Source organism: Schistocerca americana, chromosome 2 (genome assembly GCF_021461395.2).
Source record: "Schistocerca americana isolate TAMUIC-IGC-003095 chromosome 2, iqSchAmer2.1, whole genome shotgun sequence".
Taxonomy (NCBI): domain Eukaryota; kingdom Metazoa; phylum Arthropoda; class Insecta; order Orthoptera; family Acrididae; genus Schistocerca; species Schistocerca americana.
This window is the reverse complement of record NC_060120.1, coordinates 97,694,229-97,721,890: the sequence shown is the minus strand read 5'-3', so window position 1 is coordinate 97,721,890 and position 27,662 is coordinate 97,694,229. Positions and strand designations below refer to the sequence as shown.

The window sequence follows — 27,662 nt, the reverse complement described above, 5'->3', positions numbered from 1 at the left end:
GAGCAGTCTACAACATTCCAGAATGGTTCAGAATGTCTCTCAGTGATCCGGAATGTTCTGGAATGTTTTGGAATAGACAGGAACATTCGGGAAGATTCCAGAATGTTTGGAAACATCCCAGCATTGTGGAACATTTCAGAGCACTCGAAATGTTGTGAAATGCTCTGTAACATTCTTGACGATTCAAAGCCTTTTTGGTATGTTGTGGAATTCGCAACTGGTGGGGCTACCCATTGGTAGGGGTATATAAAGCAAGACCTGTCATGACGAAGGGAGGAATCGAAAAGAGCAATGAAGTCTGAGTAGTAAAATTGAAACAGTGACTGAACATAAATCGAAAATAAAGTGTGCAAAGTGGGTAAATTGTATTTAATATATCTGTTTATGGAAAGTTGATTTGATTTATATTTTAGATAATGCCCAAAAATAAAAGAGGGGGAGATCTTGCCAGTTCTGAAGCAGATCGGCGAAAACGAAAAGAACAGCTAAAAACCGAAACAGACAGAGCATGAAGCACGTTTAACTTCCCAAAGAACGTCAGTGAACACCATGAGAAGCTGAGAAACCGAAGAATGAAATGAATGGATTGAAGCATCAAGAATTGCGACAGTCTTGCAATAAAGGAATGTGAACGCAAGCGAGCCATGAAAATATCACCCTACAAGAAGCACGGACAAGGACAAAAACACAGTACAACCTAATAAATGAAGCACTCCACTACGAACCAACAAAGGAATATAACAACCACAAACACGTCGTAATCGGAAAAATGGACAACTTCTGCCAGTTTTGCAAAGTGAAAAACTTAAGTAGAGAGACACCAGGGTTCTGTTGCATGAATGGAAAATTCCATTACCACCACTGGAAGCACATCTGCAGGAAGTTTTACATTACATGACTGGGGAAACTCCAGAATCAAAACACTTTCTTCAAAATATAAAAAATCATACAACGCCTGCTTCCAGATGACTCCATTTTGTGTCACCTCGATCAGCGCTAATAGAAATGAAGTCGATTATGTTTTTTTCACCCAAGAACAAATCTGTCACAATATGGGATCATTACTGCCATTACCGAATGAAGACTATAAATTTCTGCAACTGTATTTCATCGGAAATGAAGATATAGAAATTGATCAACGATGCACAAATATCAGGGGATTGAGACGAGAAGTAGTCCAAGATGTGCAGAGGATCTGACACAAATACAATCAACTGATTTATGTACTCAGTAGAGCTCCAGATCCAATGATTTCTGATGACTGTGAAGTTATAATTCAAGCCGACAAAATACGACCTGGAGAACACGAATGTCGATTTAAGTGTTCCACAAATAGACCAAGTCACCATGGTAATTGTGGATGAAAACACAAGAAGTAGCATAATTATTCAACGAGTAAGAGAAGGACTACAACACAATGCAGAGACACACCATTCATATGACGCCCTCCAATATCCATTAATGTTTCTGCACAGAGAGGACATATACGATTTTAATGTGAAACAAACCCAACTCAACAACATAGTAGTGAAAAACATGACACAGAGACTATGCGGGCCCCCAATTTGCTGTGTAGGAGTGATGGAAACTGTACAAAAAAATACTCAAAACCATACTTGGACGATACACTAACAGAAGCTGATGGCTATCCCAAAGTACAGAAGACAATCGCCCAAACCCGGTGGCTTCACAACAAAAATACGAGTATGAGGCAGCGACGAACTGGAGATAGTTAATCAATGGGAAGTACCATATCACAAAGCCCGCCCAGCTAGCCACGCGGTTTAACGCGAGATTCCTGAGTGGGAACAGGTTTCGAGTTTCAGGTACTGTCTCTGGCTGAGCCAGATGCAGCTGCCTGCCCTGTTTCAGAGGAAGATTCTCAGCCTTAAAGGTCTGGGCAATCGCAGAGGATGGGCTTATTGGTAGTTGGGAACTCCAATGTTAGGCGCGTAATGGGGTCCCTTAGGGATATGGCGGCTAAGGAGGGGAAGAAATCCAGTGTGCACTCCGGGTGCATTCTGGGGTGGAGTCATTCCTGATGTGGAAAGGGTCCTTCCGGATGCCATTAAGAGCACAGGGTGCAGCCAGCTGCAGGTGGTGGCACATGTCGGCACTAATGACGTGCGTCGCTTTGGATCTGAGGAAATTCTCTCTGGATTCCATCGGCTATCTGATTTGGTGAAGGCTGCCGGTCTTGCTTACGAGATGAAGGCAGAGCTCACCATCTGCAGCATCGTTGACAGAACCGACTGCGGACCTTTGGTGCAGAGCCAGGTGGAGGGTCTCAATCAGAGGCTCAGACGGTTTTGCGACCGTGTTGGCTGCAGATTCCTTGACTTGCGCCATGGGGTGGTGGGGTTTCGGGTTCCGCTGAATAGGTCAGGAGTTCACTACACTGAGCTGGCGGCTACACGGGTAGCGGAGGCTGTGTGGCGTGGACTGGGTTGTTTTTTAAGGTTAGAAGGCCTCGGGAAAGTACGGGGTGTGCTGCAACCTCAAAGGGTGCATGGCAAATACAGGACGTGCTTGGATCAAGGAACAGTCGGAATTTTAGTTGTAAATTGTTGTAGTTGTGCTGGGAAAGTCCCTGAGCTTCAAGCGCTATTAGAAAGCACAGAAGCTGAAATCGTTATAAATACAGAAAGCTGGCTAAAGCCTGAAATAAGTTCTGCAGAATTTTTTACGAAGTCTCAGATGGTGTTCAGGAAAGATAGATACATAGAAGAAAGACAGATAGGCAGAATTGGTGGTGGAGTGTTTGTATCTGTCAGTAGTGGTTTATCTTGTAGTGAAGTCGAAGTAGATACTCCGTGCGAATTGGTATGGGTGGAGGTTATAAAAATGGTTCAAATGGCTCTGAGCACTATGGGACTCAACTGCTGAGGTCATTAGTCCCCTAGAACTTAGAACTAGTTAAACCTAACTAACCTAAGGACATCACAAACATCCATGCCCGAGGCAGGATTCGAACCTGCGACCGTAGCGGTCTTGCGGTTCCAGACTGCAGCGCCTTTAACCGCACGGCCACTTCGGCCGGCGGTGGAGGTTATACTTAACAGCCGAACTAAGTTAATAATTGGCTCCTTCTACCGACCCCCAGACTCCGATGATATAGTTGCTGAACAGTTCAGAGAAAATTTGAGTCTCGTAACAAATAAATACCCCACTCATACGGTTATAGTTGGTGGGGACTTCAACGTTCCCTCGATATGTTGGCAAAAATACTTGTTCAAAACCGGTGGTAGGCAGAAAACATCTTCCGAGATTGTCCTAAATGCTTTCTCCGAAAATTATTTCGAGCAGTTACTCCACGAACCCATGCGAATTGTAAATGGTTGCGATAACACACTTTAACTCTTAGCCACAAACAATCCAGAGCTAATAGAAAGCATCATGACTGATACAGGGATTGATGATCACAAGGTCGTTGTAGCTAGGCTCAATACCGTTTCTTCCAAGTCCACCAGAAACAAACGCAATATAATTTTATTTAAAAAAACGGATAAAGTGTCACTAGAAGCCTTCCTAAGAGACAATCTCCATTCCTTCCAAACTGACTATGCAAATGTAGACGAGATGTAGCTCAAATTCAAAGATATAGTAGCAACAGCAATTGAGAGATTCATACCTCATAAATTGGTAAGAGATGGAACTGATCCTCCATGGCACACAAAACAGGTCCGAACGCTGTTGCAGAGGCAACGGAAAAAGCATGCGAAGTTCAGAAGAACGCGAAATCCCGAAGATTGGCTAAAATTTACAGACGCGCGAAATTTGGCACGGACTTCAATGCGAGATGCTTTTAATAGGTTCCACAACGAAACATTGTCTCGAAATTTGGTAGAAAATCTGAAGAAATTCTGGTCGTATGTAAAGTACACAAGCGGCAAGACGCAGTCAATACCTTCGCTGCGCAATGCCGATCGTACTGTTACCGACGACTGTGCCGCTAAAGCGGAGTCATTGAACGCAGTTTTCCGAAATTCCTTCACTAGGGAAGACGAATGGAATATTCCAGAATTTGAAACACGAGCAGCTGCTAGCATGAGTTTCTTAGAAGCAGATACCTTGGGGGTTGCAAAGCAACTCAAATCGCTTGATACGGGCAAGTCTTCAGGTCCAGATTGTGTACCCATTAGGTTTCTTTCAGATTACGCTGATACAATAGCTCCCTACTTAGCAATCATATACAACCGCTCGCTCACCGGTAGGTCTGTACCTACAGATTGGAAAATTGCGCAGGTCGCAACAGTGTTTAAGAAGGGTAGTAGAAGTAATCCATCGAACTACAGACCTATATCATCGACGTCGGTTTGCAGTAGGGTTTGGAGCATATACTGTATTCAAACATTATGAATCACCTCAAAGGGAACGATCTATTGATACGTAATCAGCATGGTTTCAGAAAACATCGTTCTTGTGCAACGCAGCTAGCTCTTTATTCGCACGAAGTAATGGCCGCTATCGACAGGGGATCTCAAGTTGATTCCGTATTTCTAGATTTCCGGAAAGCTTTTGACACCATTCCTCACAAGCGACTTCTAATCAAGCTGCGGGCCTATGGGGTATCGGCTCAGTTGTGCGACTGGATTCGTGATTTCCTGTCAGGAAGGTCGCAGTTCGTAGTAATAGACGGCAAATCATCGAGTAAAACTGAAGTGATATCAGGTGTTCCCCAGGGAAGCGTCCTGGGACCTCTGCTGTTCCTGATCTATGTAAATGACCTGGGTGACAATCTGAGCAGTTCTCTTAGGTTGTTCGCAGATAATGCTGTAATTTACCGTCTAGTAAGGTCATCCGAAGACCAGTATCAGTTGCAAAGCGATTTAGAAAAGATTGCTGTATGGTGTGGCAGGTGGTAATTGACGCTAAATAACGAAAAGTGTGAGGTGATCCACAAGAGTTCCAAAAGCAATCCGTTGGAATTCGATTACTCGATAAATAGTACAATTCTCAAGGCTGTCAATTCAACTAAGTACCTGGGTGTTAAAATTACGAACAACTTCAGTTGGAAAGGCCACATGGATAATATTGTGGGGAAGGCGAGCCAAAGGTTGCGTTTCATTGGCAGGACACTTAGAAGATGCAACAAGTCCACTAAAGAGACAGCTTATACTACACTCGTTCGTCCTATGTTAGAATACTGCTGCGCGGTGTGGGATCCTTACCAGGTGGGATTGGTGGAGGACATCGAAAGGGTGCAAAAAAGGGCAGCTCGTTTTGTATTATCACGTAATAGGGGAGAGAGTATGGCAGGTATGATACGCGAATTGGGATGGAAGTCATTACAGCAAAGACGTTTTTCGTCGCGGCGAGATCTATTTACGAAATTTCAGTCACCAACTTTCTCTTCTGAATGCGAAAATATTTTGTTGAGCCTAACCTACATAGGTAGGAATGATCATCAAAATAAAATAAGAGAAATCAGCGCTCGAACAGAAAGGTTTAGGTGTTCGTTTTTCCCGCGCGCTGTTCGGAAATGGAATGGTAGAGAGATAGTATGATTGTGGTTCGATGAACCCTCTGCCAAGCACTTAAATGTGAATTGCAGAGTAATCATGTAGATGTAGATGAAAGGCGTGCCAGTCCCCAGCACGAATCAGCCCAGCGGCTTAGTGTCGTGGTCTGGTGTGTCGGCCAGCCTGTGGGTGGTTTTTATAGCGGTTTTCCGGCTGCCTCGGCGAATGCGGACTGGTTCCCCTTATTCCGCCTCAGTTACATTATGTCAGCGATTACTGCGCAAACATTGTCTCCATTTACACGATAATTACTCTACCACACATACTTTTGGGGTTACACTCGTGTGGTATGAGACTTTCCCGGTGGGGACCGAACCGCACAATAGCCCTTGGTTCAGTGTAGGACGGCGGTGGGGTGAGTGGACTGCTGTAGCCTGTTGGGGCTGTGAACCACTAAGGGCTACGTCAGGAATGACGCCTCTCTGTCGTTTCTAGATCCCCAGTTCAATACACCATATAACACATTACTTTTCAAAATGTTCCAAGCACACATAAACGCAGAATAGTGTAATTCAGGGAAAGCCATCAAATATGTACAAGTATGTGAAAAAGGCAGTGACAGCCAAAGACAGCGAACAACAAAACAGGAATGACGAGATCCTCATGTACCAAATGGGAAGATACATCAACAGTAACGAAGCAGTGTGGCGGATTTTCGGTTTTCCCATACACGAACGCGAACCAAATGTGCAACATCTGGCACTACTTTTGAAGAAGAGAGTTTACTTCACATAAGACACAGCCAGGAAAATTGCAAGCCAACCAGCTCAGAACACAACATTAACAGCTTTTCAACAACTGTGGCAGATGGTTCCATTCGCGAAAACATTACTATAAGTCGACGTGCCTACCTACCATATATGGAACACAAGAAGAAATATCTTTCAATGACGAAAACAAAGAATTACAGTAGAAGATCATACAGGAATCATGAAAACAGGTGCACTAGGCCGAGTATACATCATATATCCGAACAACGCCGAATTTTTGGATCTCGAGATGTTGCTACACGAAATATCGGGATCAACAAGTTTCACAGATCTCAAGACTGTTGACAGTTACGTATGCCTGACGTACAGCAAGCATTCCAATGCTTAGGAGTACTGGAAAACGCCAACCACTGGGAATTAACACTACTGGGAGTCTCAGTCACAGCCTCAGCTGAACAAATGAGAGACTTATTCGCCATAATTCTAACAACATGTAACCCATTGAATCCAAAACAGCTATGGGTCTCCTTCAAAGAGATTAAGAGTGAAGACATACTGTAACAAATCCGGTAAGCTCATCCTAAACTGACCATTGTATTCAACAACTACATCTTCAATGAAACCCTCATTCGCCTAGATGATAAATGATCAGCAATAAACAACTAGACCTTAGTACAACTTGGGATGTAAGCATCATGAACAGATATTATCGCTATTACAAAGGAAAAAAGCCACAACATCAATGGACTACTTCAATACATTGCTCGCAACAAACCACTCCTCTGTGACTATCAAAAGGAAGTTGACGATGTTATCACAGACTGGATCGACAAGACTGGTGGAATTATTTACTTGGACGCACCAGGCAGCACTGGGAAAAGGTTTCTAATAATTCTATTGCTGGCAGAAATACATGCTAAGGTACACTTCGCACTTACAATGGCATTGCAGCCACACTTATGGAGTGAGGACAAACTGCCCATTCCGCCCTACAACTACCATTAAATATACCTGAAGAACAATACCTGGTTTGTAAGATCTCAAGATCATCTGGACGGGGTGAACTTCTAAACAAAGCTAAAATTATCTTCTGGGACGAATGCACAATGGTACATAAAAAATTACTCGAAGCCATAGACATAAAATTAAAAGACATGTGAGGGAACTCTGAAGTAATGGAAGGAGCTGTACTCATACTCTCCGGAGAGTTTCTATGAACACTGCCAATCAACACCAGGAGAAGAGATCAATGCATGCTTTAAAAAAATCACATCTCTGGTTACACATAGAAAAACTGCGACTAACAAAAAATAAGAGAGTTGAATTATCGAAAGACGAAACAACAGCATATTTTGCTCAACAACTTTTGCATATAGGAGAAGGAACGTATCCTACCAAGCAGACGACTAGCCTCATTAAACTCAACAGTGATTTCTGCAACATAGCCACTACTGAAAACGAACTCCTCAACCAAATTTATCTAAACGTTTTTCACCACTAACCAAAGTGGACTGACTATTTGAAAGGGCAATTTTGGCAACTAAAAATAATATTGTCGACGATATCAACTTTAATATTCGAAAGAAAAGTTCCAGTGAAGAGAGAATATACAAATTGATCGATCCGATGGGAAACACTGAAGGAAGAGTGAACTTACCTGCAGAATTTCTAAATTATTTGCAAGTGCCAGGAATGCCATTTCACTGCATTCACCTTAAAATTGTATCTCCGATCATACTGCTTGGTAATCTCAACTCACCAAAACTATGTAATGGAACAAGGACCAGCGTCAAACAGCCACCAAATAACATAATCGAAGCCGAACTTACGACTGGAAAGTACAAAGGACATTCACTATTTATCCCCAGAATGCCACTAATCACTGGCCATTTACTAAATTCTCCCTCATCTGAAACAACAGCAACTGGTATGGTAATGAAAATCCAAAGTGCAATGCAAAGTTCAGGAAATACAGATTGTAACCTCGACCTAACAAATTTCATTTCGAAGAAGAATTGGAATTCTTCTGTTTTTTGTTGTCTTTATCAAATCCAGAAAACCAGCTGCATTTCTTTGATAAGTTTATTACTCGGATCATCATGATAAGGTCTAATTAATTTCTTGATCGTGTCACTGGCTTCCAGAGGTGTATTTCCTCTGAGAATAGGTTCAAAAGTCATTTCTTCATACCAATAATCCATCTGAGGAGCAATGTTATCTATGATTTCATCGAAATATTCTTCAGTTCCATAAGAGAGCGTGTCAGTTGCTCCACCAAGAAAATCTTCCTTTTCCGTCTTACTTTTTAGGAAAACCTCCCTCAGTCCCAGTTGCAGCAGCCATTTCTTTTAGCTCTGCGAAGAATTCAGGTCAAAGAGCTCTTACACTATTAGCTGTGGTAGCTAAGAGCTTTAATATTTTCATTTCAATATCAAGGGAAAGAGCTTTTGGCTGCAGTATCAAACTTCTTAGATGGGTGGGTATGGTCTAAAACATGTCTCCAAATATTCAAGGGAATCAATGTTTCAAACTTGGAGAAATAATTGATAGTCAGTTTACTTCTGCTATCCCATTACAAGACAAATTGCATTAACTTGTTTTCTATGTTAAAGATTTGTTACCCATGTTAATTTTTATAGTATAGAATTTACTGCCTCACTTCTCACACTCCATCTTCTTTCAGACAGGCCACGAAGAGATCCATTGGTAACATATTTTGATAACTCTTCCCATCGGTGTGGGCTTCCATTGAAGAAATTGCACAACTTGTTCAGACAGCTGAAGAATGTATCTACTACTTCATTGATTCTTATAGCATGTAGTTGTACCAAGTTCAGAGTGTGAGATGCATAGGGAGAAAATGTTGCCAGGGGGAAAATGTCTCTAATTTTTGCTTATATTCCATTTACTTTCCCAGCCTTATTTGATTCATTATCTAAGAAGGGACCACCTATTGCTGTAAATCAATTTCAAGCTTGTTAAATACGTCTATGACAGCCTTAATAATTGCATCAGTTGTCTTTTTCTCCAAATACAAAATATTCCAGAAACCTCCTAATAATTTCAAATTTAATTTCCTCGTTGTTAAAAAAACCGACCTTAAAATCACAATATTTTGTTCAGTCTCAGACATACCTGAGGTAACACCACAAATAAAAGAAGAAAAACAGTGGTTTCTGCCTTTCTCCTAAGACTTACTTTAATATATTATCCCTACACATTGAAGAGTGCTCATTCTGTGCTGTCCAAGATAAATGGTGCAATTTCTAGTCGTGTTCCTCGTAACAACTTTTAACACAAATTGTATATTCCCTCATATTGGGCAATAATTCAATTAACCCCAAGACGTTACCACTATCTGGCTCCCCTAACAGGTGGCCAATTTCTCAAGAAGGAAAACGTATTGAGACTAAAAAAAAAGATAATAACATCTAAAATTCCTTTTAACAGCCCACATGAAAAGTCTCTTTCTGTCAGTAATTTCTGGAACATGGAATGCACAGTGCTACCTATTAGGCTTTGTTCATATCATCTCCATGCTAAATAATTATTTTTCTGCCACAAACTTTTCTCGTGATCAGGAAAAATACACTATAACTCTTTCCAAGATTAGCATGGCGAAAAGAAGAGTTTTTTGTCCACACTAACCAAACCCTTTTTAATTTGTTGTAAGGGCGTTTGGAATATAAGTGATGCTTGGTACATTTTCTACTTTGTTCCTCTACAGACTGTTGAACTTTTCGAAGGTCAGCATTTCAGATGCCCTTTCTAACAATTCTGTGTCTATCACTGTTATTAATTAGATATAATATGCACACTGCCTAGATCGACTTGGATTCCAATTAGAGTCACTACATTCATCGATAGAGACTTTTGTTCACTTACCTCTACTTCATCAGGCGGCAAAGTGCCTACATGAGATGCAGTTAGCTTAGGTTTTTGCTCAGAATAAGTTTCTGCTTATATTCGAAACTGGATTATTTTTTGTCATAAAGTAGGTACCTATTTTTTTCTCCATCTGCCTTACAATTTTTCATTGTGTTTAAGTTTTTCTGATCGCCTCTGTGAAACATATAACATTTAAAATAGCCACTAAAGTATGTTCACACTAATAAGAAAAGCTTTAAGCAACTGAAAGTCATGGTACTAAATTGCTTCTGAAATTTTGTAACCTTCCTCAGCCAATATAAATAGAATTACCTGATAAATTCACTGATACCAGTAATATCTGGACATGCAACGGAGCATAATTTTCACGAAAACAACAATTTGCAAACTGTTGTCACCCCTAATGTTGATTGAATGAATGACAATAAGCACAGCACTTAAGTCTGGAACACATAGCATGTAAAACACAGCATGCCGACAGTAGAGCCAAGCGCGAAAACAGTGGTTGTCAATATTGTTGCCAAAGCTGTTTTTATGAAAATAGCAAAGTCATAATGCAAGAGCCTCCATATTCGATAGTTACAAGACTACGGCTTGTCCAATTTTTCTTTAGTTTTTGTTGTGTAATTTTTTTCAGTTAACTTTATAAGCTAAGAAAAGCATTGCAAGCAACATGGACCATATATATCTTTACGATCGCCCAGCACAGACAGTTCACCGAAAAATTCTTAAAAAGAATCACAATTGAATTAAGAACAATATGTATAATTTTTTTACAGCCCTCCCCCAAAAGCTCGGGACCCAGCTTTTTGAGGCTGACATTTGCACCCATAGGGATTGGCTGAGCTATGTTTCTGGTGTGGAAATACAGCACGAACTCCATGTTCCATGTACAGGCATCGACTTACATCGTCACTTTGTGACACAATCCAATCTTCGCTTGGTGAAAGAAGGAGAAAAATAAATGGACAGTTATTTTGCGTTAGGTGCCAACACTCAAGACTTTCAGAGAATGTGATAGTCAAAGTACTGATGCTACTGCAGTTTGCGTTTCCATTTTCAATTACTGTTAGTTACACCAGATCATGTAAGATTTGTGATGATAAAATTTTATTTTAGTACTACTTAAAATGCTTATTTATTTTGTGAATAATTCCATTGTATTTGTTGATGTCATAAAAATGTTCCGTTAGTGATTTCACAACCTTCCATGAGAACAAACGGAAAAAACATCATTAGATTGGATTTGAACACGGAGCACAAAAATTCCAACCTGTGACATTAGTTACTACGCTAACAACTCGCTTGCTGTAACACCATGTGTGCAAACTGATCAGTAGCGTCAATACTTTTGATTGTGACGTTCTCAGAATCTACTGTGTGTTGGCACCTAAGACAAAATAAGAATCCGTTGTGACCTAACATCCCAAAGATGTTCGGGCTGACATACGGTTCCTCTTCAGCGAAATGTCTTGGCTCAAACTCGGCTGGGGGTTGAACCACACGTGTCGCATTACACGTCCTAAATTAGACACTTGTGACCCTTTGGTTAAATTGTCTGGCTGATGGCAAGTTTGCGAAATTGTATGAAACATACAAAGTTAATATAACATATAATAACAGTAATAATAATGACGGGAACTAAATTAATGACCCATAAATGATGTAGGCCACACAGTTACGATTTAGTTAGAATAATGTTAATTCAGAAGGCAAACTAATAGCGAAAGTGGTCGTATTTAGAGTTACTGTTACATTCGAGTGCATATCCATTTGACACAGTTCCATCATTCACAATCTCTTGGCGAAATACAAGTCCAATATCCGACCATGTTGTGTACGCGAAAAGCTCGCACCAGGTGCGCGGCTGCTCACCGCTCAGAGACTAAGTACCCCGATACCACACAACGCGAAATTTTCTAAGTCGTTTCACGTCCTAGCTACCTAAAGACAGACCGTCCGCTTTCACGTCTCCACCAGCGCTGTCCAATTTGGCGTCTCCAGCCGAACTGGCCGATTTCGCGCCTGCACCAGCACTGTCCCTCTGCCCGTCTGCGGCCGCGTCTCCAGCTTACCAAACACTGTCGCTCAACTGACCAGTGCAGTTCGCTTCCCTGAAGACGTCCATCTGATTGGCTACAGCTTATTCTGAATTATTTTACATTTTCACATATTTAAATAATCAAAGCTTCACCACTTTCACGTTCTAAATCAAGTAACAATAATATCCATTACACAATAAAGATTAAATTCTTTTACATAATACCAATGCAATTTCCTTCTTAACTTTAAATATCACAGCCAGTAGCTTTGCACCAATGTGCTTTCTGATAAATAAATAAAGAACAAAAGTTACTGTTATGCACTAAACTGTACAACAAATATTCTATTACCTAATGATTCAATAAGGTGCCATGCTGTCAGCGTTCTGTGTGTTTTGTATGGAGGAAATGATGACAAATAAAGTTACAGAGTTGATAGTTATAACATTTGTCATTATAATGGTACGCTTTTATATGAAATGTCGATCGTTTGATCGACCAAAGCGTTCAGATTTTAGCATTCAGGTCTTTATTACAAAACTTATTACTTTCACGTTAATAGTAAATCCTAAGCTATTATCGATATGATCAATATTCAAGTTTTATTGGGATCACCATGAAAATTTAAGAAAGATGGTGGATTAAAATTCATGTGGCTTCATTCCCTGAATTAGTACAGAAGTAAATAGTTTTCAAAAATGTTTTCCTTTATAGCCGATCTTAGGCCCGCCATATTTAACACTGCTACACCTCCCTGGGCACAAACAGCTCCTACGGGATTTCCCTGTGATCTAGGTTCTCATCTGTCTCACTCGCACACTACAGCGCTTTGGCCTGATCAGTCTGGCCTCATTCATCACAATAGATGCCTGTGAATTTCCCCATCTTGTGGCGAACCTGCGTTGTTTGTGGCACACGGTCCTGGACGACAGGATTCGTTTCATAATTCCGGGAACGCTGTCTGTTTCGGCCATATACTTAAATGAGAGCAAAGTGCTCGTTAACTCACACCGTTTTATTTCGCCCTTCGTTCACCAAGCCAAGTTTCAACGGTGTCAGGGAACATGGAATCCCTGCAGTACCTCATGCCCAGAAATACAGCTCGCCCCAACCCCTATGGGCCTAAGTGTCGGTCGTGAGAAACTAAATACTATCGAAATTAATCACTATGTCCTCAATTCCTCAGGATTACTATGTTGTAGTTAGGCTTGTTAAAATAACATTAAATGATACCGATGCTGTGGAAATTCACATGTTTCATTTCCTGAAACTTGGGGACTTGTTTATTCTGTATTTTTTATTCTCTTCCTGAAACTGAGCTCTTCGATGAAAGTGAAGGTTGCTAGTTGTGAACTACATCCTACTAGGACCGGGATAACAATAGTATCAGATGGCGGACAACCCCACTGCAGTCACATGTTACCAGTGTTTAAAACGACTCGAAGAGATCTTCGGTTACATATAGTTGGCGTTTGATAGCTGCGTAGGGGCTATTTCAAACTGGAAATACTTATGGAAGAAATGGTTTAGGTTTAATCTCGAAGTTTTTACAGTATTACATCAACCCCGTTTCATCTAAATTCGTTGCCTTACCAATGCCTAACTTTTTCAAGTTATTCCACTGTGATGTAAAGATTGAGACATCTAGTTTGTATGTCTATTTGCCCTTCTGGTTTTACGCAATTTATGTAAACCTCAACTTTCTAGCTAAGATTGAGCTGATGAACCGTTGTCTCAGGAGGCTAGTTGATGTGCCTAGTCGGTATCTTGAAAGCATTATTAAGACTTTTCAATAGTCTCCAAGATTAAATTACAATTAGCGTTGTCCACTAAGTCAGATCCGGCGACAAGTGCCATAATATGTAAAATACTAGTCAGTTTTAACAATTATACCCAGATAATTCACATATGAATGTTGTGATATCCTTGAGGGGTCGTTAATGTGAAACAGCGTAGAAACAATGTACAAGCAAAACGTGTCAACTGCGATATACTCTGTCCCACAATCTCCTGGGGTTAACCTCTTCTTGTTGCTTTGGTTCCTCTCTGTCTTCAGCTGAGCTCATTCATCCAGCGCTTGTCGTTGTTATTGACAAAGTAGTACCATCATTAGACTATGTTATCGTCTCTTTGGTTTTTAAAGAATGAACGACAGTGTTGCTTAAGAATGACATACTTGACACATTTATGTTGACATTTTTGTTTCATGTTTCACATCATCAACACTACCGCTAATCCTTTCATGTTATCAGAATCTGTATTCGGACTTGCATTGCAGTTATTCAATGATTTAATTATCTTTGTGGCTTTCGTGTACTGTTTTTATTGGTCATTTGGAAAAATTCCCTTATACAGTTTGCTTTTGTGATTACAAACTATGAGTTGTATGTTTTCTGCAGCATGTGAAATCTGATTACAAAATACCAACATCCACATGCAGTGTTATGTTGTCTTTTCATTTGTGTATTATGTATTGAAAGTGGTGGCAAGGCATGCATAAGGGAAATTGTTTTGAAGTATATGATATTGCAGTTAATGATTTTCAGTCATAGTGTTAATAGCGTCTGGTGATGCTAAAAAAGCGAATCGCTTCCAGTGAACGGAATTTTTTGTTGGCAGTTTGCTTAAGGCAGAAAGCTGAACACGCCTATGACAGCTAGCGAAGAGGACAACCGTCGGATATTTCTCCCTGCTCTTTCTTTATGATGTTCGAGTTGCAGTCACTGCATCTGCATGTTACTCTCGAGTACGCTTTAAACCCAAATGATAGTTACAGAAATACAAATGAAACTCTTTAACTATAGCACGTCTTCGAAGAGCGACCTGAAGGCGAAAAACTTGCAGAATTTGACACTTGTTGGAGCCTGCTTTTTCTGCTTTCTGAAAGATTTGTTAACTGGACTTTGTTACGAACCTACGCCTACCGTTACGTTTGCATACTTTCATGAGAGTCCTGTAATGCTACTTCAGTATGACTGTGGAATGAATGTAGAGACAGACCGTTTTCCAAAAGTGTGTATTAATGTCCTAATTCGTAACAATGGGGATTTTTATTTTATTAAAAAAGATTCTTTTCACAACGTTATCATGGCAAGTTGCAATTGATTTGTATAAGTACAGAACATACTTAAAAGTGTTTTAAAGTTCCTTTTTAGAACACGCCAGATAAACATAAGAAATAAATAAATCGGTAGCAATATGGTTTCCACGTTATCGAAACATTCTGACAGTGTTCGAATAGTTGTTCGACTTGACGCCTATAGATAATATGTTGGTGGCACTTCATCTCCTTGCATGTTATGCTGTTTTAACAGACAGTAAAGCTATGCATTTCAGCATGACGATGAGGTGAGGGGTCCCACAAATTCTGTCGTCAGCTGTACATGTTATTTTGCTGTCAGAAAGGTAAAGTTAAGATCCGTTTGAATAACTACTGTATTCACAGTAGTACTTCTGGCTTACTTTTCCATACATGTTCTCCCTTTCTTCAGATTAATACTAAATTGATGCATCAGGCTGTGTGTGTGTGTGTGTGTGTGTGTGTGTGTGTGTGTGTGTGTGTGTGTGCGCGCGCGCGCGCGCGTGTATGTGTGTGTGCGAATTTAGTTTTTGACATGACCTTTTCTTTGGGGAGAAAGGGCAGGTAGATCGCGTAGTTGCCATCCCCTGCCTCCATCTGGGTACGCCCTTGTTTCCGTATCTGACATGTCTCCATATCACATATAAAACAACTTTCTGTATTTTGGGGGGAAAAAGAGCTGAATACTTCCTTAACATCTTCATTAATCAGTTCAAGCTCTACTATAAGAGGAATAAAGGGTTCTCTCTATAAAAAGTTAGACCACAAAAGAGTTAATTACTGATAAACACCTATACACCCGCCATACTAGTTCAGTAGCAGTGGATACCAATGGCTTGGTTGCAATGCCAATGCTGACGGAGCAAACTGAGGTCTGTGAAATACGGTTGGGTGGAGGCAATGTGCACTACAAAATGCCCACTCTACACCTTAAGGACACATCTGTAAAAGTCGTAAGAAGCTGTACTATTAACAGTTTTAAAGCACCATCTCTTATCTGTTCACAGTAGTCCTATGGTTAGAGGCGTCTGGTTGTGGAGTTGAAGGAAGTAGATTCGAACCTAATACTTTGCATTTGTTGGAAAAATGTCGTGATTTTCTATTCAAAAAACGAAAGATGAAACTTGCTGGTTGCAAGTGAAGTAACCAGCAATAAAATTTACCTTCCTTCGTGTCGCAAATATTTGACCGTTTATTCGGAATATTTCGCGATTTCCGAGGGTATGATTAGGCAGGGATCTAAGAGTACTCGCTTAAATTGTTGCGGGTATAACGAACATCAGCCATGTTTGCTTGTCACCTTAATTCGCTGTTTGTTTGGAATATGTCGCGAACCTAAGAGCACAACTTAATGACTGCAAATGAAACGAGCTGTGTTCACGTTTATAGTTTTGCTTGACATAAATATTTGGCTGTTGTCGTTTTTGGCCTTCGTAAATTTGTCGCTCAAGGCAAAGATCACACAAGACGAGCGAGGGACGTCACGTGACCGCTTTCCGACTTTAGTCGAATATCAGACACACACTCGATTTGTAGTCACTCTTGAATGCCAGAAACACTCCCGATTTGAGTCATTTGTCATCTCTTGGGTGTTCGACATGTTTACCTAGTCAAATCGTATTGCCAGCCACAGAACACCAAATTTCAGAATAGGAAGACCCATGTTACGATACGGAAACAGAATGACAGCTGCGTTCCTAGTGGCCTGATAGTTAACTTTGAATACGCGAAAATATGGCGCGAAATTCCTATTTCTAATGCAGAATATGCGATTTAGATGGCAATAATTTTCATTTATACTTGGTAGGTGGGCTTCTCAGTGCATGCCTGGAAGCCAAAAGTTTTTGAGACCTTGCAAATTTCAATCAAAAACGAAGATAAACTTCTCGTAGCTGGGGTTTATGGACATGTAAAATTTTGTAAGTGACATAGTGGTCGCCTTTTGACTGTAAATTATTTATTTGTAAAATCTAGTAAAGCAGTTTTGGCCGCATGTCATTATCGAAAGGAAACAATTGCAGCTTGGCTGACATGACAGAGAAGCTGGTTTCATTGCATCGTGTTCCTGATTACGTTTTCGTGTGTATATTGTAGTCTTTGAATTACATTATAATTATGCTGTTCACATAATGCTTCATTTTTGCGCACATCCATAGTATTGGATTGGCTACATGATTCCAGATTGTTTTGTTTGTGGACATTTCTTCTAGCCTATGAAACCGTGTGTGAACTGCCCAATTTAAACGCTTTTATAAATATATAGTTCCTATTCTATTTTATTTTAGTACACATCCATATATCGTACTTTTTAACCGTTACTGGAGAACTCCATGTTAGTACAGTTTGTATTCAACTATGTTGCATCTTGTCACGAAATGAGTGTGGTATGTATTTCTGCTTTGAGCGGTGTTGCTTCTTGCAATTGAGTACGCTGTGCAGTCGTAATGACTAAAGCATTCTTCCTTTCACACGTTAAAACTGCAACAGCTACCCAAATGTGTTCACACATTATTGAGAGGTAGGTCTACTACAGCCAGTAACAGAAATAAATATATTACGATTATAACTACCATCGCGTGGTATACTTAGTGAAGCTCAAAAAGTTGCATAATAATATTTATTTGACAGTTTCCAATCACCATCGTTAGTTACACAATGTCACTTGTTTTTCTTTTCTTTTTCTCTTTTTTTTTCAGAACGGGTCAAACAGAGCCTTTATAAAAATCAAAAATGTTTCAGGATATCATGAAACAGCATGTGCAATAGTGGTGAACCCTCAGTTACTTTTTCCCATTATAATTTTCCCGAAGTTTCTCCCAGAATCACTGTTGTCTCTAAACTATTCCCCCACCAGTAACGAAGTTATGAATTGATACATATAGCAGTGAAGCAAATTTCTCACAAAAGATCAACACAACATTAAAACGAATGTATATTAGAATGACAAAAAATGATACAACATAATTACAAGAAACTGTTTATAGTGTCTGATGTGATATTTCATTAATTCTACACAGAGATAACTTGCTCCAAGAATTTAGGTGGAAACCCTATAGTTCTTCCTGACGTCTATACTCGTGATACTTAGAGTTGGTTCTTCTGGGAATGTTGTGATTGGATGTCCCTGGAAAATTTTGGAAGATCCTTTTCTGATTCCTATTTTTCCTGCAAGAGGTAGGCTGGTTTAAATCTGTCCACTGACACATTTATGTGTTTGCATTTCCTCTTGAACGTGAAATATTTTTCGTGCCTCGCTTTGACAGGGAAAGGACCGCCATATGTAGGTTCTAATGGTTTTGAAACCCCGTTGCATCACAGGAAGACATGGGAACACATCTGGAGGTCTCTTGGAACAAATACTGATCTTGATGTGCTATATGTAGGTTCAGTAGGTTTAAGACATAACATTTGCTTTTGAAAATCAGATGCAAAAGAATCAGGGTCAACATTCGTACATGGCTCTTCAAAAAATTCACCAGAAAGTCTTATAGTCTTTCCATATACCATCTGTGCAATGGAATGGTTTTATGTATCTCAGACTGTGGTTCGCAATACCCACAGAACAGCAGATACAATTTCAGTCCAGTATCATGGACAACGATATAAAACTTCAAAGTTCTGTGTAGTCACTCATCCTTGCTGTTGCACTGAGGATGATAATATGGCGTTGTGTGCTGAATTTTCATTCCACATACTATGACCAGTCTGTTAAACAGTTGCGTTCTAAAATGTATTCCTTTGTCGGTGATTATCTGAAGGAATGTCTGAATATTGCTATCCAATGCTGGTAGAAGGCCTTTGCTACCCTTTCAGCTGTGATATCTGCGAGTGGTCTGCCTTCCATCCATAATGTGACAATCAATACAAATCAAACAGTACATCATGCCATTAGAAGGAGGCAAAAGTTCCCAGGTCAATGTGTACAACACCGAAACGTTCATCACATTTTACAAATTTTTCCAATTGCGATTTTGTGTGGTGAGTGATCTTTTTATCGCGGCCAACAAGATTTTGTCCATTGTCCCACATCACTGTAGTCCTTATGCCAGAATGAGCTAAGCCATGAAAATGCAGAATATTTGATATTGAAAAGCTCAAGGAATGTACGCTCGGATATTTACAATTGAGGTGTCACACCACAGTATTTTCCAGATAGAGTTTGGATACTACTTGAAATTTAAGGAATTGTTCTCAATTCAGAGTTGATGCAATTGTTGATTTTACAGCTGGCTCTTGGCGATTTCATCATAATCCATTAGGTTACTTCATTAACTCTGGATAGGGCATCTGCTAAAATATTGTAACTGCCGCTGACATGACGAATATAAGCTCCAGAATTGTATTGCAACTGTCTCATCTGTTGAGGAGTTGCCTTTCCTTTGATTTGTTTAAAAGCAAATGTGATTGGCGTATGGTCAGTGCAGCATATGAAGTCTCTTCCTTCCAGAAAATGGTTAAACTTTTTTACAGGAACGTAAACTCCCAACAATCCCCGGTCATAGGTACATTAATTTCACAAAATCCAAATTGTATAGTTGTAGCTTTCTTGTATTTATCTTTTTCAGTAATGGGTATTTGATAGTAAAACATAAACAGATCAGTTTTATAAAATACACACATCAAAAAAGTTTTGCATCACCTCGGTTCCAAGAGTTCCGGAACCTGTACAGAAAATTGAAATAGAGGTCAACATAAACATCATTTCCGCCCTTTTTATTGCTCTTGAAAACCACACATTGCATGTTGTACCACCATACAGAAGTGGTGGTCCAAATTGCTGTACATACAGGTACTGCTAATACCCAGTAGCACTGCTTCTTGCATTGATGCATGCCTGTATTCGTCATGGCATGCTATCCACAAGTTCGTCAAGGCACTGTTGCCCCAGATTGTCCCACTCCTCAATGGCGATTTGGTGTCTGTCCTCAGAGTGGTTGATGGGTCACATCGTCAATAAACAGGCCTTTTCAATCTATCCCAGGTACGTTCGATAGGGTTCATGTCTGGAGAACATGCTGGCCACTCCAGTCGAGCGATGTCGTTATCCTGAAGAAAGTCATTCACAAGATGTGCACGATGGGGACACGAACTGTCGTCCATGAAGAAGAATGCCTTGTCAATATGCTGCCGATATGGTTGCACTATCGGTCGGAGGATGGCATTCACTTATCGTGCAGCTGTTACAGCGCCTTCCATGACCACCAGTGGCCTACGTCGGCCCCACATAATGCCACTCAAAACATCAGGGAACCTTCACCTTGCTGCACTCGCTGGACAGTGTGTCTAAGGCGTTCAGCCCGACCAGGTTGCCTCCAAACAAGTCTCCGACGATTGTCTGGTTGAAGGCATATGTGACACTCATCGGTGAAGAGAATGTGATGCCAATCCTGAGTGTTCCCTCCAGCGTGTTGTTGGGCTCTTCTGTATTGTGCTACATGGTGTCATGATTGCAAAGATGGACCTTGCCATGGATGTCGGGAGTGAAGTTGCGCATCATACAGCCTATTGTGTACAGTTTGAGTCGTAACACGACATCCTGTGGCTGCATGGAAAGCATTATTCAACATGGGGGCGTTGCTGTCAGGGTTCCTCCAAGTCATAATCCATAGGTGGCGGTCATCCACTGCAATAGTAGCCCTTGGGTGGTCTGAGGGAGGCATGTCATAGACAGGTCCTGTCTCTCTCTCTCTCTCTATGTCCTCCATGTCCGAACAACATCGCTTTGGTTCACACTGAGATACCTGGACACTTCCCTTGTTGAGAGCCGTACCTGGCACAAAGTACCAATGGGAACGCGGTCGAATCGCGGTACTGACCGTCTAGGCATGGATTAACTACAGACAATACAAGACGTGTACCTCCTTCTTGGTGGAATGACTGGAACTGATCGGCTGTCGGACCCTGTCCGTCAAATAGGCACTGCTCGTACGTGTTTGTTTACATCTTTGGGTGGATTTGGTGACATGTCTAAACAGTCAAAAGGACTCTCTCTGTGATACAATACCCACAGTCAACGTATATCTTCAGGAGTTCTGGGAACTGGGGTGATGGAAAACTTTTTTTGGTGTGTGTATATTTTTGCCTTGCAGAATACAGTGAAAAATCTTCTATTTCAGGTACAGGATACAGTTGGGAACTGTTCCCTAACCATTTCACCATCTTTAATTTCCATATGTACATATCAAGCCATACTACTTGGGCGTCATATGGAGAGAAGTAGCCCATACAGATTAGATTGCCTAATATGACTTTCAATTCTTGTTTTAACACATCCATGGCCTTTGGGACTAACTTTCTTACCCTAAAAAACACAGGTGGGCCATCAGTGGTAATACAGTGTTTGACATCATGTTTATTTTAGCTGGGTACCAAATTAGGCTTCGCCATATCTACATGTTGCAACAATAGGTCTGTAAATTTTGTATTTTTACTCATGGTATTTCTCACACTCTCCTTTGACATTGAAATAACTTTGCCCTCAGAACTGAGCTGGTTCTGTTAACCTCTTATTATGGAAAATTACTAATAATTGGAATATATTAAAAATGGCTCCTAATATAGCTTTATTGATTTACACAAAGATTAAGGCCATCGACATTGATGTCGCAGTCTCCACTTGGTGGTACGAAGTTTGATTCTGAATGTAGGAATTTCAGTATCATTAGCAGCCTATAATTTATACTGTGATTCAACATGACCTTTGAGATATTTGGAATTACAGCAACGTGAGCCCCACTGTCAACCAAAAATTACAATCCCGTTTTTTTGTCGATTTTAAACAGGCGGTTTTTGTGGCAGTTACTTTGGGCATCAGAATTTGCCACTAATTCACCTGATGGGTCGCGGTTCCCTGCTCAGACCAGCTACAAGGAGGCGAAATTCTTTTCATTATGTCACTCATTGTTACCGGAACATCCTATTGGATATGAACAATATGCTACAGGGATTCATTTGCATTATTCTATCAGCCATTATAGCCACTTTTTCGAGTCCTTCATCGTCGATAATTAAAAGGTTCCTATAGAGAATTCAGAACATTTCCTAGTCAGACTGTCATAAGGACCTTCTCTGGCACATCTACTCCTACTAAGGCTTGCATTTTGTGTAATAAATGGCTAGGTTTTAGTCTCCCAAATCAGTTCCCGCGACTGATCTCTTAATACACTTATTTTCGCTTACATTGAATATATTCAGTCGACATTCCTTAGCCAATGCATATTTATTCACTTCTGTGCCACAAATAACGTTCCAAGCATTCTCAGGGTATTTTGGTTCTAATTGTGACACTAGAAGGTTAAATTTAGTCTATTCTATAACAATTTTGCAAATGCTGGTCTGTACCTCTACCTGACATACCAAACTTTGGATTTGTAACTCCATAAATTACAGTCGATCCTTAGGTATGCTTCACTTGTCGCCATATCTTCTTATTATCACATTGGGGTCACCAATTATAACTGCCATCATATGGTATATTTACTGGAGCTCAGAAAGTTGAGAAATAATATTTAACAGTTTTCAATATACATCTTTAATTACACAATGCCACTGGCTTTTTTTTCCAAATGGATCACACAGAGCTTTCATGAAAATCAAAGGTATTTCACGATATCATGAGACAGCATGTGAATAGTGATGAATCTTCAGTTACGGCGAATAGCTTTTCTGAACTTTCTCTCAGAATCACTGTGATGTCTACTCAATGATCCTCCCACGCCACTGAAAATTTAAAATCAAATAAGACACACTGCTATACCTTCATCATTGGATCTACTTGCGAGTAGAGTTAGCTAAATGAAGTAACATTAGGTAATTGCAGTAGCACTCAGTATGTTGGAAGTAAATTTACCCTATACCACACTATCCAATGTATAAATATGCAATTCGATGTAGAATATTTTTACTGCATAATAATACCTGGCACCACAAGGCATACTCAGTTGCAAGAACCAACACATATATATAATACTTATTCTGTGACAAGATGTAATAAAGTTAAATACGAATTCTGTCAAAAAGCTGCTAAAATGCAGATCTCCATTAAATGTGAGAAAGTTGGAAAAATGGATGCGTACTGGAAGTAGAAAGTTGTTGTTGTTGTGGTCTTCAGTCCTGAGACTGGTTTGATGCAGCTTTCCATGCTACCCTATCCTGTGCAAGCTTCTTGATCTCCCAGTACTTACTGCAACCTACATCCTTCTGAATCTGCTTAGTGTATTCATCTGTTGGTCTCCCTCTACGATTTTTACCCTCCACACTGCCCTTCAATGCTACATTTGTGATCCCTTGATGCCTCAGAACATGTGCTACCAACCGGTCCCTTCTTCTTGTCAAGTTGTGCCACAAACTCCTCTTCTCCCTAATTCTATTCAATACCTCCTCATTAGTTATGTGATCTACCCATCCAATCTTCAGCATTCTTCTGTAGCACCACATTTCGAAAGCTTCTATTCTCTTCTTGTCCAAACTACTTATCGTCCTTATATGGCTACACTCCATACAAATACTTTCAGAAATGACTTCTGACACTTGAATCTGTACTCGATGTTAACAAATTTCTCTTCTTCAGAAACGCTTTCCTTGCCATTGCCAGTCTACATTTTATATCCTCTCTACTTCGACATCCTAAGTTATTTTGCTCCCCAAATAGCAAAACTCCTTTACTACTTTAAGTGCCTCATTTCCTAATCTAATTCCCTCAGCATCACCCGACTTAATTAGACTACATTCCATTACCCTCGTTTTGCTTCTATTGATGTTCATCTTGTATTGCCCTTTCAAGACACTGTCCATTCCGTTCAACTGCTCTTCTAAGTCCTTTGCTCTCTCTGACAGAATTACAATGTCATCGGCGAACCTCAAAGTTTTTGTTTCTTCTCCATGGATTTTAATACCTACTTCGTATTTTTCTTTTGTTTCCTTTACTGCTTGCTCAATATACAGATTGAATAACACCGGGGAGAGGCTACAACCCTGTATCACTCCCTTCCCAACCACTGCTTCCCTTTCATGCCCCTCGATTCTTATGACTGCCATCTGGTTTCTGTACAAATTGGGAATAGCCTTTCGCTCCCTGTATTTTGCCACTGCCACCTTCATAATTTGAAAGAGAGTATTCCAATCAACATTGCCAAAAGCTTTCTCTAAGTCTACAAATGCTAGAAACGTAGGTTTGCCTTTCCTTAATCTATTTTCTAAGACAAGTCGTAGGGTCAGTATTGCCTCGTGTTCCAACATTTCTACGGAATCCAAACTGATCTTCCCGAAGGTCGGCTTCTACCAGTTTTTCCATTCGTCTGTAAAGAATTCGCGTTAGTATTTTGCAGCTGTGACTTATTAAACTGATAGTTCGGTAATTTTCACATCTGTCAACAGCTGCTTATTTGGGATTGGAATTATTATATTCTTCTTGAAGTCTGAGGGTATTTCGCCTGAAACATACATCTTGCTAACCAGGTGGTAGATTTTTGTCAGGACTGGCTCTCCCAAGGCCGTCAGTAGTTTCAATGGAATATTGTCTACTCCCGGGGCCTTGTTATGACTCAGGTCTTTCAGTGCTCTGTCAAAGTCTTCACGCAGTATCGTATCTCCCATTTCATCTACATCCTCTTCCATTTCCATAATATTGTCCTCAAGTACTGGGTTTCCATCTGAGCTCTTGATATTCATACAAGTGGCTCTCTTTTCTCCAAAGGTCTCTTTAATTTTCCTGTAGGCCGTATCTATCTTACCCCTAGTGAGATAAGCCTCTACATCCTTACATTTGCCCTCTAGCCATCTCTGCTTAGCCATTTTGCACTTCCTGTCAATCTCATTTTTGAGATGTTTCTATTCCTTTTTGTTTGCTTCATTTACTGCGTTTTTATATTTTCTCCTTTCATCAATTAAATTCTATATTTCTTCTGTTACCCAAGGCTTTCTACTAGCCCTCGTCTTTTTACCTACTTGATCCTCTGCTGCCTTCACTGCTTCATCCCTCAGAGCTACCCATTCTTCTTCTACTGTATTTCTTTCCCCCATTCCTGTCAATTGTTCCCTTATATGCTGTACCTGAAACTCTGTACAACCTCTGGTTTAGTCAGTTTATCCAGGTCCCATCTCCTTAAATTCCCACCTTTTTGCTGTTTCTTCAGTTTTAATCTACAGTTCATAACCAATAGATTGTGGTCAGAGTCCACATCTGCCCCTGGAAATGTCTTACAATTTACAACCTGGTTCCTAAATCTCTGTATTACCATTATATAATCTATCTGAAACCTGTCAGTGTCTCCAGGCTTCTTCCATGTATACAACCTTCTTTTATGATTCTTGAACCAAGTGTTAGCTATAATTAAGTTGTGCTCTGTGCAAAATTCTATCAGGCGGCTTCCTCTTTCATTTCTTAGCCCCAATCCATATTCACCTACTACGTTTCCTTCTCTTCCTTTTCCTACTGTCGAATTCCAGTCACCCATGACTATTAAATTTTCGTCTCCCTTCAACACCTGAATGATTTCTTTTATTTCATCATACATTTCATCAATTTCTTCATCATCTGCAGAGCTAGTTGGCGTATAAACTTGTACTTCTGTAGTAGGCACGGGCTTCGTGTCTATCTTGGCCACAATAATGCGTTCGCTACGCTGTTTGTAGTAGCTTACCTGCACTCCAATTTTTTTTATTCATTATTAAACCTACTCCTGCATTACCCCTGTTTGATTTTGTATTTATGACTCTGTATTCACCTGACCAAAAGTCTTGTTCCTCCTGCCACCAAACTTAACTAGTTCCCACTATATCTAACTTTAACCTATCCATTTCCCTTTTTAAATTTCGTAGCCTACCTGCCCGATTAAGATATCTGACATTCCACTCTCCGATCCGTAGAACGCCAGTTTTCTTTCTCCTGATAACGACGTCCTCCTGAGTAGTCCCCACCCGGAGATCCAAATGGGGGACTATTTTACCTCCGGAATATTTTACCCCAGAGGACGCCATCATCATTTAACCATACAGTAAAGCTGCATGCCCTTGGCAAAAATTATGGCCGTAGTTTCCCCCTGCTTTCAGCCGTTCGCAGTACCAGCACAGCAAGGCCATTTTGGTTAGTGTTACAAGGCCAGATCAGTCAATCATCCAGACTGTTGCCCCTGCAACTACTGAAAAGGCTGCTGCCACTCTTCAGGAACCTTACGTACGTCTGGCCTCTCACCAGATACCCCTCTGTTGTTGTTGCACCTACAAGTTCACAGGCGGATTCTGAGGCAAGAACAAATGTTCACAGAATAATATCCGACGAAACGATCTTGTTTATATGAAGCAAACATTGGTATTATTTACTCCATCCAATATCGCGGAGATAAGCAAAAATAAAGCACAATGTGAGCAACATATTCACAATGAAGTACACACGCACGACTAGTCATAATCAAGAATACAATGCTACAAAAGCAGTTTCTGTCTGTTACTAAACGATAAAATACGTCCCCCCTGGTTGCCATCTGACTATGTTGATAATATTGTTGATGGAGTGAGGGTCGCTTCAATATATTGGTTTGACAAATAGTATTACCAACAAATATTAAACGTGTGCAGGCCGATTTAGAAGCCATTCTCTTGTCCATTCGACCTTTGTTTGTTCCACTGACACTGATGACGAGTCGGCGGTAGATTGAAAAGTGATGGAGATGGTATGGTGTTGACGCACGAGATTTGCGGAGATTTAATGTGTGCACAGATACTGGCACAAACAAGTCCTAACCTGTGGATCGGCGTTAATCGAATGCAAAGATCCTAGCATGCAGAAGGACTTTGGACAACTTGGCAATGTGCGTCAGCGTATCGCTACTTGGCTTAAGGCCCGCGCCCGCCGGATTGTCGTGTGCACTCCTGTTTGTTTAGTAGAAGTGTTGTGACAGTAGGATGTCTGAAAGTGATACTGTTCATAAAAGGTAAGTGTGGACATGATGGTTTCATGCATTCTGTTTGGGTTGCCTGTGTCAGTAAAAGGAGTTTAAAAAGACCTGATCTGTTATGTCGCTATGCAAAGGGTGTAAACGCGTAGTTATACTTTGATAGGAAAATTTCCAGTGATATACTTAATTGGTTCATTGTATCTGAGGTTGTAGATAATCGGAAATAGCCGTTCGGACAAGTTGTGTGTATCCCTGAAATTGTTTATATGAGTGGATAATCTTCGTCTAACATTGAGAACTTTGTGTCGTAAACGTGAATTGGTCAACAATTCAATGTAATTGAAAACTGCTCGACCTGTAAACCAGTTGTAAAGGGACAGAAGGGCAGAATCTCAACATTCTTTGTAATTATTTAAGTACCCCGTGCCCTAGAAGACCAGGACGCATTTAACATGGAGCAGTAACCCCCCCCCCCCCCCCCTCTTTATCCAGTAAGATAACTGCGAAATAATGTGCTATTTGTGCAT

At 40.4% G+C, this 27,662-nt stretch overlaps 1 protein-coding gene across 2 annotated transcripts in view; it reads left to right on the top strand.

Annotated features, from left to right (window-relative positions):
* Window positions 1-27,662, top strand: part of LOC124596387 — a 174,494-nt gene that overhangs the window by 100,340 nt on the left and 46,492 nt on the right. The window contains exon 1 of one of the 2 annotated variants that reach the window (XM_047135509.1): window positions 27,017-27,171. The exons of the other annotated variant lie outside the window; for it this stretch is intronic. Within the exon in view, the coding sequence (XP_046991465.1) occupies window positions 27,143-27,171 (29 nt within the window). The 5' untranslated portion in view covers window positions 27,017-27,142. Of the gene's footprint in view, window positions 1-27,016; window positions 27,172-27,662 lie in introns of those variants that run through there. 2 annotated transcript variants of the gene reach the window in all.